Here is a 10,419-nt window from a genome sequence, read left to right on the forward strand (position 1 = left end):
ATTTTCAAATTAAATGCCAATAAATAAACAATCTAATTAAAATCAGACATCTTAGATCCAGGCATATACACTGTGTAAGAGGATAGAGATCTAAAAACTCTGGGTTTTTTTTTTTGAAGATTGTAAATTGTTTAAATACTTTTGAATTCATGTTTATTGATTTCTTTGATTTGTAGCAACTACCAAATAAAGAGAAATGAGAAGCTGATAAACTGTTTCAATGACTTTGACGACTATCTCAGTGAAGAAAGCTTGTGGCAGATATCTGAGAAAATAAAACCACGTGGTGGCAACAAAAAACGGCTAGAATTTGACAGTTAAGTGCGGTGGTGTAGAAGGGTGGTTCTAGTGGTTCATAGATGGTGCTGTGATCTGGATTCTGCTGATTTCCCATCACATTTCACAATGTGGTCAGATTCACAATGAATTAAAAAAGTGATACAATGTATTTACCATACAGGGCCATATAACAGAGACAAGACATCATTGAGTATTCACAAGCATTTTCATATTTTGTGCGATGTTATACAATTCGAGGGTGTCTCCTAAAATGCCATAGAATTTACTTAAGACACTATACATCCATAATGTTGTTTATTCATGAGATGTAACGAAGGCTGTACAAGGTGTAATTTATTGTTATTTTGCTATATTTTACTTAGATTGTTATTTTGACCAATCCCAATCCTCTGGGATTATGTGTTACAGATTATTATGATTGTTATGTGTGATAACTGAATGGGATCGATTGGTTGTAGAATTATTTATTCCAAGATTGTTTTCTTTTATGAAGATTTGGTTGATAGCAAAATTCAATGATACTAGTAAATGTTTCTTGATCTTGAATATTATAAATGATGAACACGGTTAACGTTTCAAGTGAACTATGATTTGAAGTGCTATTTATAACTATAAGAAAGAAATTTTCTGACAATTAAATATTTTTTTTTATTTATATACATAAACTGACATTTTTCTTGACAGGGAACCAACAGTTGTATGTGTATTTGGTTATAATTGTGCCAAATTTTGTCTCCATTGTTTAAAAACCCTGATTTTTTTTTATTCGTACAAATTGTTTATGTATACAAGTGCTTTGATAGTTACACCATTTTATAAAGGTTTTGTAATTTATTTCAATTTTTATAGCAAACTTGCTGTGATTCAATCGTTGCAAAAATTTCTGTCCTCTGTATTTCATGCAGTGGATGTCGGGTATTGCAGTGGAAAAGTGTGCTATAGGCAGATGCTTGTAACTGTTGCTTTAAAGAATGTAAATAGAACATGTACAAGAAATAGCACAGGAGCATTGTTTTCTAGGAATGTCATAGTCACTCCATGTTTTATAGCTCTTCAGAAATGCCAACTTAAAGATTACATTAATCAAGCAGCAGTATTACTGTTATACAGTTTATGATTCATCAGATATTGCTTTTTCTCTACAACCGTAATTTAATGTAAATGTATAATAGGATTTTTTTTTTTGTAATATCATAGAAAGGAGAAAAATAAGTTCGGAAATCTATGTTTAACACTTCCGTGTTGTAGTTCACAGGACTTGAGACAATTTATCATTGTTCACAGTACTGATGTGCTGCTCATCCTATCACTGGATGCAGTTGGAACATACTCTGTGTATAGGATAAGAACTTTTGTAGTCAAGACTCGTGTTCAGAATGACTTGTTGTGAATTGTTATAGCTGATTGACCTAGTATTTATATGTAAATAGTCACCCTTTATGCAGTTATTAAGAGTATACTGTAATAAAGAAATAACAATGAATTGATTACTAGTTGCTTTTTATTCATAGTTTCATTTTTAGCTCTACTGGTCAGAGATCAGGAAAGCTTATGTGATACTGTAAACATATTACATTTAGTGGTGTACTCTATTTAGCGATTTAAGCGGAAAGCAGAGTCCGCTAATTCAAGTACAACGCTAAATGTTTTGTATATTAACTTTTATAACTAGCAAATTCAGACAGCGCTAAATCAAATCTACGCTAACTTGTTGAAAATTGAATTTCCGCCAAATATCGTACACGCCAAATATAATACATTTACAGTAGTAAGGTGTCCATGTAAGATTTGGTTCTGAAAGTAGGCTTAGAAATGAAAGTTTTAAGTCATAAGTTTGCCTGGCAATTTTATATACTGTACATATAGCAATCGGGGAAACAATTAATGCAATGTTAAGACTCTAATTCATTTCATTAAGGAGCCTGGAGGTCACCCAGATGACCTGCTTTTGTAGGTCACCTTTTGAATTTTTCGTAAATGATGAAAATTTCATTTTCCATCAGGAATTCCAATGAACAAAATTGAACTTAACCTGCTTTGCATTTGTAGAACTTGTATTTTGTTGAAAAGGGATGGAGGGTGATGTTCTGTCCCACAGAATTTTTTTTTTAAGTTTTCTTCTCAAGTGATACAAAAAGGATGATATAAAGAAAAACATAAATACAGATCACAGTACTGGTATCTCTGATCAAGCTGAAAAGTTGCAGTACATTGTTAAATTTATTGTAGATATTTGAAAACATTAATTTGCCCTCCTTTGTAATTGGCTATCCATAATCTCCCACTTCTGTCCAAACTCATGGCACCAATACCCTGGATGTTTGGATGCGTAATGTAAGTAATGAAAATTCCATCCATATCTAGCAGATGAACACATTCATTATCGGTGTCCATGACTAAAAGTTGGCTATGGATATTCGAGCATATGAAACTCGGAGAAAAGGACTCATACTTTCCAGTCTGCAGATTCCCTTTGTATCTCCATCGAAGAGTTCCATTTTTGTTGGTGACAACCACTTCGTTTTTGTTTGGTTCTGATGCACAGACATCCAGATTTTTATTTTCTTCCACCAGAATGTAATATTTCCCAGCCTGGTAGAGAGGTTGATGATGGTCATCGTACTGAATTTCTTGAATTATTTCTGAATCAGAGAAGCGAGCAATTTTGACCTCAGTTTCATCCTTGTTCTCCAGGGAGACCAGGAATTTGTCGTCTGCTGTGCAACAAACTCCAATAGGTCTCCAGTCAACAAAAGTGATCAGTTCTTTGATTTTGCTATCAGTAACTTTGTAAGCACAGCTATGCAATGAATGACAGATGGCAAAGACCAAATCTCCTTGTCTGGTAATGGCCAAATTAGTGGGTTTGAATTCCAATGTTATTGTTTGTCTTTCAAACTCAACACCAGTATCCTTGAAGCATATTATTGCATTGTTTTCACCATTCAGCCAAACAGTATTGTCATTAATGCACACAAGATTGCAAATCGTATCAACTCTGGTTTCCACAGACTTGCAGATGGTTGATCTACTGCATAATTTGCGTACAGTTTCCTGTTTTGAAGCGAAGGATTTTACATGGTGTGGTATTTGAGAAAAAAGATTGCCAAAAGTTTCATACATTTTATTTGCTTTGATTTTTGTGGAAATAAATGATGGCATGGTTAAAGAAAAGTTGAAACGATGTGATGTTTCCTTTCTTAATTCATAATCAAGAATATCTTTTAAATCAAGAGAACTGGCAAACTTCTTCACTTCTTTACAGTGAATACTGAGTGCCCTCAGGAGAGCTTTGCTTTCCTCGATTTGTTTCTCTAAGAGTGTAATGTCTCGATCTTCCATACTCTTTATTTCTTCAGAGAACTTTTGCACTGTCCTGTCCACTTCAGCGTGCCATTGCCTTCCATGCTCAGTGACCTCAATTTGCATTTTTTCGTATTTTACTCGAACTTCTTTCAGCTGTTTCTGCATTTTAGCAATATTATCCTCCAGATTTTTACAAACATTGTTTTCCAGAGATTTACTTTCTTTTTCGATTTCAAGGCTTTTTTGCTTGCATCTATCTTCCAGTTTTATAGCTGGGTGGGCTTTGTGATTAAGTGTTATGCAGTTCACACAAATGGGAATCTGACATTTTGTACAAAACAAATTACACTTTTCATTTTTATGAATAGCACAAGGTGGAAGAATTGGCATGGATCCTCTCAGCTTATAAGACACAATGTTATGTTCTTGTGAGGATTTGGCATTTATATGAGCACCTACACACACGCCACAGAGATTGACTTTACAAACACTACAGTGTAGGCTCACTGTGTTGGAGCAAAGCTCACATTCAATGAGATGTTGAGCATACACAATATCTGGATCTTCCACATCGTTTCCCTCTGCCATATCTGAAAAATGGATGTCACCTGCTCATGATGATCACAATCTGAAAATCAAATTACCACAAATAACAAGAGGCCCAGGGGCCACATCGCTCACCTGAGCAATTGGCTAGGAAAAAGCACATATCAGATCAGAACTGAAAGTTTACTGCGGGGGGGGGGGGGGGGGGGGGGGGCTTGAATTTTAACTCCCCAGGGGGTCATAATTTGAACAAACTAGAATCTACACTACCTGAGGATGATTCCATATAAATATCACTAAGCATGGCTTTGAAGTACTTGAAAAGAAGATTTTAAAAGGTTTCCCTATATATTCCTATGTAAAACTTTTATCGGCCATTTGGCCCCACCCTACCATGATTTGAACAAATTTGAATCTACACTACCTGGGGATGATTCCACAGGAGTTTCATCTTTCCTGTCTCGATGGTTCTTGAGAAGAAAATTTTTCCTATATATTCCTATGTAAAACTTTGATCGGCCATTTTGGCCCCATCCTACCCCCGGGGGTCATGATTTGAACAAACTTGAATCTACACTACCTGAGGATGATTCCACATGAGTATCATCTTTCCTGGCCCAGTGGTTCTTGAGAAGAAAATTTTTAAAGATTTTTTCTATATATTCCTATGTAAAACTTTGATCGGCCATTTTGGCCCCACCCTACCCCCGGGGGTCATGATTTGAACAAACTTGAATCTACACTACCTGAAGATGATTCCACAGGAGTTTCATCTTTCCTGGACCAGTGGTTCTTGAGAAGAAGATTTTTAAAGATTTTTCCTATATATTCCTATATAAAAATTTGATCGGCCATTTTGGCCCCACCCTACCCCCGGGGGTCATGATTTGAACAAATTTGAATCTATACTACCTGAGGATGATCCCACATGAGTATCATCTTTCCTGGCCCAGTGGTTCTTGAGAAGAAGATTTTTAAAGATTTTTCCTATATTTCCTATGTAAAATTTTGATCGGCCATTTTGGCCCCACCCTACCCCCGGGGGTCATGATTTGAACAAACTTGAATCTACACTACCTGAGGATGATTTCACTTGAGTTTCATCTTTCCCGGCCCAGTGGTTCTTGAGAAGAAGATTTGTTTAAAATGCCATAATTTTTTCTCTAATTCATGATTATCTCCCCTTAGAAAAGGGCGTGGCCCTTCATTTGAACAAACTTGAATCCCCCTTACTTTGTAGCAAGTTTGGTTGAAATTGGCCCAGTGGTTCTTGAGAAGAAGATGAAAATGTGAAAAGTTTACAACGGCAACAACGAGACAACGACAACGACAACGACAGACAACGGACAAATTTTGATCAGAAAAGCTCACTTGAACCTTTGGCTCAGATGAGCTAAAAATAGGTAATTAGAGCTGAGATTATAGAGTTCATCTCATCCAATGTTGTCTTTAAGTAAGGTAAAGTCCCAAAGTTAACAAACATTAAAATTTTTACATACCAAAATGCAAATATTTTATGCAATTTTAATCTGAAAAACTTCAAATAATCGCTCATAATGAAGATGTAATCCAGCATCTGAACAAGTTGAGAGTGTTCATCCCTTGATGCATCATTTCTGCAAGTTTGGTTAATATAGACCTTATAGTTTCTTGATGGTAGACTTGCACCCATAACTTTTACCTGGTCCATTATCTGGAACATGTTTGTTGGATCCAGCATCTGAAGCAAGTCCATTAGTTTGCATCTTAGATGTATCATCCATGCATGTTTGCTCAAAATAGGGCATATATCCAGCATCAGAAGCAAGCCTGGTAGTGTGCATCCTTAATTGTATTATCCATGCAAGTTTGGTCATCATAGAGCTCATAATTACTTGGAAATGGGACCTTCACATGTTAATGTGAATGTTAAAAAACATTAAACTTTTCACTTATCTGGAAAATGTAGGTCAGATCCAGCATCCGAAGCAAGTTTGGTAGTGGGCATTCACCCGTAGACGTATCATCCATGCAAGTTTGGTCGTCAGAGGGCTCATAGTAGTTATTTAAGGAATCACTGTTTACTAGTAGTTAGTTTAGTATGCCAGGGCATCAACGATAGTGGGAAACATGGTATAATTTGCATAATAGTTGAAGCCCGTTATGCATAAATCATCCCATGTTTCTCACTATCGTTGATGTCCCTGGCATACTATACTAACTAAACAGTGATTCCTTATATTTCCATTTCATTATGAAATAAAATTGTAGATTTAGATTTTAAAAATCTAGACATATATTTAAATTACACGAGGACTACCATGCCAATTTCAATTAAAATTGTAGATTTAGATTTTAAAAATCCAGACATATATTTACATTACACGAGGACTACTATGCCAATTTCAATAGCCCTCGCCCACTGACGTCAAACACAAAGGCAGCTGCATGAGAATTACATGCATATTTGGCCTCCTTAGCGTCAGACACAGAGACAGATGCGCACGCGATGTGCATGCACAATAGGCCTCCTTAGCTTCATACCTATCGACCTGCCTAATTTATATTTCGATCGAATGATAAAAAATCAATAACTTTCAAAGAGATATCACAGAGAAAAAAAAAATAGAAATAGAAATATTTGTAAATAAGACCTACACCAAAAACTATACAAAAAATGTTAACCTGCTCCAAAAACATTAACCTGGTCATTCCTTTGCTGAACTTGCAGCGTCTGAAATCTTATCTGGTACAATGAAACACATTAGAAGCACATTCCATGCATGTCTGATCAATTTAGGGCATAGAAAAACTTAAAAAGAGAACTGCTCCAAAAACCTTAAGGGTTCGTCAAAGGACACCATGTCCAAAAATTTCTTTTTACAATATCCCCAAAACTATGAGGGATATAAAGTTAAAACTTTTACAGTTTATAAATTGTTCATTGATTAACAGATAGAAAGTATCACTTGATAAAAAAAAATACTTGGAAAAATATTAATTGTGAAAAATTCTTTTTAAAAATGCATATATTTTCAGAAAATACACCAAATTAATTCCGCGCTCTTAGTGAAAACCATTATTGCAAAAACAAAATATGTTTCTCAATGAAGGGCAAGATGGACTTGGATAACCTCTGGAAAGTTTTTTTCCTGTTTATTTTGTCCAAATGTTAAGACTTCAAAGTGAAAGTACATTGCAAATGGCGTATTTTATAGGGGTCTTGATACATGTCATGCTTTCAATAACAGCCTTTCAGAGACCATTCACGTCCAACTCGTAGTTTAGGGGCTATTGTAAAAATAATTTTTTAGACAGGTTGATCTTTGACGAAACCTTAACCTGGGATGCAAACACCCACGCCAAGGGTATCACATAAGCTCCCCCACTTCGATAAGGTGAGCTAAAAATTTTAAACAAATCTATTGTTGTACTTCTTTTAAAAAAGAGATTGACAGGTCATATGATGGTTTTAAAAAACTATGTGAAATGTCCTCAACCCATCCCTTCAGCATGCTACATGTATTACGAATTGAAGTTATGCTAGATAGGCTTTGAGTTATTTTTGGTATTTTATGCAGTTAATTCAGGGTGATCTGTTCCCTAATAGATCCAGAGCAATCGGGGACCCATGTCCTATACTCTGAGTTAACATTAGGTTATTTCATACAGTAAATGGCAAAGACTGTCACTCATGCATATTAAAGAAGTGGGGACATCCCTATTCTCTTTAGAGAAGTGGACAAGCTTTCGCCAACATCCTACATGTAGGCATAAAGCTAGCCTGTCCACTTCTCTCAAGAGAATAGGGACACACCCTTAAACAGTTAAACACTGTACCCAGATACGCTTCGTATCTGGTCTAATTCTCTGCCAAAATTATAAAGGACACTTTTATACCCTCTTTTCTATATAGAAAGCAGGAATCCTTTCAAATAATCTTACCTCAATTAAAGCAAGGTTTTCGTGGCTTTCTCTTGTGCGTGTGCGTATGCCATTCGTTGTCAAGTATGAAAGCCCGTTGTGCTCATTATCATAGGTAAAAATAAATCCTCAAAACTTTCGTGAATAAATGCATTTTACCCTCATTGAGAACGAGGTGAAGAGAGGTAGCAGGTCCCTCAGTCCCACTCTTTATCTTTCCTAGAACCAAATATATATATTTACATAACTGGTTAGGTATGACATTGATGTACTTTCAGAGGCCATGGATCCATATCACTGATAGATCTAAGCAACTGTGGCGGTCAGCTGGGTTCGATCGCCGGTGGCAAGATTGCTCAGTTGGTAGAGCACCTTACCGGAGTTTCAGGAGGCCCGGGTTCGAATCCCGGTCTGGTCCGCTGCATTTTCTCCTCTCCCGTTACATTTGGTGCCGTGACCAGGTTTGACAGGTGAAAGACCTGCCAGGGATAAGCCTGGGTTGAGGTCTTTGGAGGACCAAAGACCTTTAAGGAGGGAGGAATGTTGCGGTTAGCCGGGTTCGATCGCCGGTGGCCAGATAGCTCAGTTGGTAGGGCACCTGACCGGAGTTTCAGGAGGCCCGGGTTCGAATCCCGGTCTGGTCCGCTGCATTTTCTCCTCTCCCGTTACACAACAATATAGCCATCTAACTATAGTTTGGCCAAAGTAGCTTTAAGAAATCAAATACAATACAAAAAAAATTTCATGCTAATCAAGTAACTCTATATAAAAAGACCATCATATTATGAGGGGAAATTATTTTCTTTTATTAGCTACAAACTTAGACCCCATTTAATGCATTTCTCATACGTGTAGCTTTCTATAAAGTAATATTTAAAAAAATAAAACTGGAAAATTCTGAATGCCGTAAAAAGTATTAGGAAGTCCTTAGTGCATTGAATTTTAGTCCTTCTAAAAATTTAAAGTCCATCAATGCTCAATGTCATCATCACTATACCTACATAATTCGTCGGACCCGGGAAGGGGGGTGTTAACCCCCCCCCCCCCCCCCCAACAATTTTGCAAAGATAGACATAATACAGGCATGTGCTAGGATATTGACCAATCCGTGCATATTTTTTTTCAAAGTGCGTTAACCATGTCCCCAAATTTAACGTACTTTGAAAGAAAAATTTCTAAGTGCGTTATTTTTCAAAGTGCGTTAACCATGTCCCCAAATTTAACGTACTTTGAAAGAAAAATTTCTACGTGCGTTATTTTTCAAAGTGCGTTGTAAAAATGCAAAAAATGTACATTAAAAGATGTATAAAAACTGCAATTTGCTTTTTGTTACCACATTTATTTAAAAGTTTCCTTTCATATCTGTCCGTTTCTGTCCTTAAGCAATGATTACTAGATCACAGATACTTGTGGATAGGACCCCCCAACCCCCACCCCACCGATAAAATATCAACCTCGGGGCTTGTTGGTGATATATATTACACTTATTCCTTATGTATATACCACAGGAAAAATCGGGAGAAACTGGAAAATAATCGTCCCATACAAAAAATACCCTATTATACATCGTTCCATACAAATAATACATTCTTATACATGATATACGAAGTACCTGTGACAAGGCCTTTTCGAAATGTACACACTGACTTTTAATCCCATTATCTTGACCTTGAAGTTTGACCTGATTTTCAAAAATCTTAAAAACGCTGATGACTTTTGAATGAGAGAAATTATCTTTATCGGATTGTATTGATGCAGTTTTGAAAACTTTAATTTTTACCGTAACAAGACCCCAATAACACAATACAAAATCCTTAAGGTAGAACTTAAAATACGTCATTATATATCACGCACGATCTAGTTGAGGGTCGGGGGTACGAGCCTTTCTCTCGAAATTTGCGAAGCTATTAAATGTACACCATAAAGATTTAAAATTTATCTTGGAACACCCCCCCCCCCCGTATTTTTTCAAAGGAAACACGAACCTCTCTCAAGTTTTACAGTTAGTTAAGAGAGTTACACTTAAAAGTAAGTAATATAAGTAAGTAATGTAAAAAGTGAAGGAAGGGACCCTCCACCCCCCTCCGAAATAAGTTTTAATGGGTTGGAAAGGGAGTTTGTTTTATTTTTCCTCCTTTGAAGAACAATGGGATTTGAAGCATTTAAGTCTAGTTATTCTAACAGTTTTGAAATAGAGATATAATTGTGATTTTTCTTCAATTTTCGATTATGTGCAAATTTTGAGAGATTCTACTCCAACACCTTTAAGAGCAACAACAGTCACTCACCAAACAAAGTGAGAGTGGACGGTATTTACAGAGAATAAAATTGCCACATATTGCTCCTTATTGCAGAAAATGAATG

General features: G+C 36.2%; 2 protein-coding genes across 12 annotated transcripts in view; one reads left to right on the top strand and one right to left on the bottom strand.

Annotated features, from left to right (window-relative positions):
- Nucleotides 1-1,787, top strand: part of LOC134245992 (rap guanine nucleotide exchange factor 1-like) — a 37,318-nt gene extending 35,531 nt beyond the window's left edge. For all 11 annotated transcript variants that reach the window (XM_062728230.1, XM_062728227.1, XM_062728232.1 and 8 more), the window contains one exon: nucleotides 177-1,787. In XM_062728230.1, the coding sequence (XP_062584214.1) occupies nucleotides 177-321 (145 nt within the window). In that variant the 3' untranslated portion in view covers nucleotides 322-1,787. The remainder of the gene's footprint in view (nucleotides 1-176) is intronic.
- Nucleotides 1,784-8,267, bottom strand: LOC134245994 (uncharacterized). The gene is made up of 2 exons (XM_062728237.1): nucleotides 8,077-8,267; nucleotides 1,784-4,234 (listed from the first exon to the last, which is right to left on the bottom strand). The coding sequence occupies exon 2, from the start codon at nucleotides 4,192-4,194 to the stop codon at nucleotides 2,521-2,523; it is 1,674 nt and encodes a 557-aa protein (XP_062584221.1). The 5' UTR covers nucleotides 4,195-4,234; nucleotides 8,077-8,267; the 3' UTR covers nucleotides 1,784-2,520.
- Between the last annotated feature and the right edge of the window lie 2,152 nt (nucleotides 8,268-10,419).

The sequence above is a fragment of the Saccostrea cucullata genome, unplaced genomic scaffold (assembly GCF_032062105.1).
Source record: "Saccostrea cucullata isolate Sc308-1 unplaced genomic scaffold, CSIRO_AGI_Scuc_v1 ctg342, whole genome shotgun sequence".
Lineage (NCBI taxonomy): Eukaryota > Metazoa > Mollusca > Bivalvia > Ostreida > Ostreidae > Saccostrea > Saccostrea cuccullata.

Coding starts and splice junctions, on each gene's coding strand:
- LOC134245994 (XM_062728237.1), bottom strand. CDS start 4,194: ATGGCAGAGGGAAACGATGTGGAAGATCCAGATATTGTGTATGCTCAA.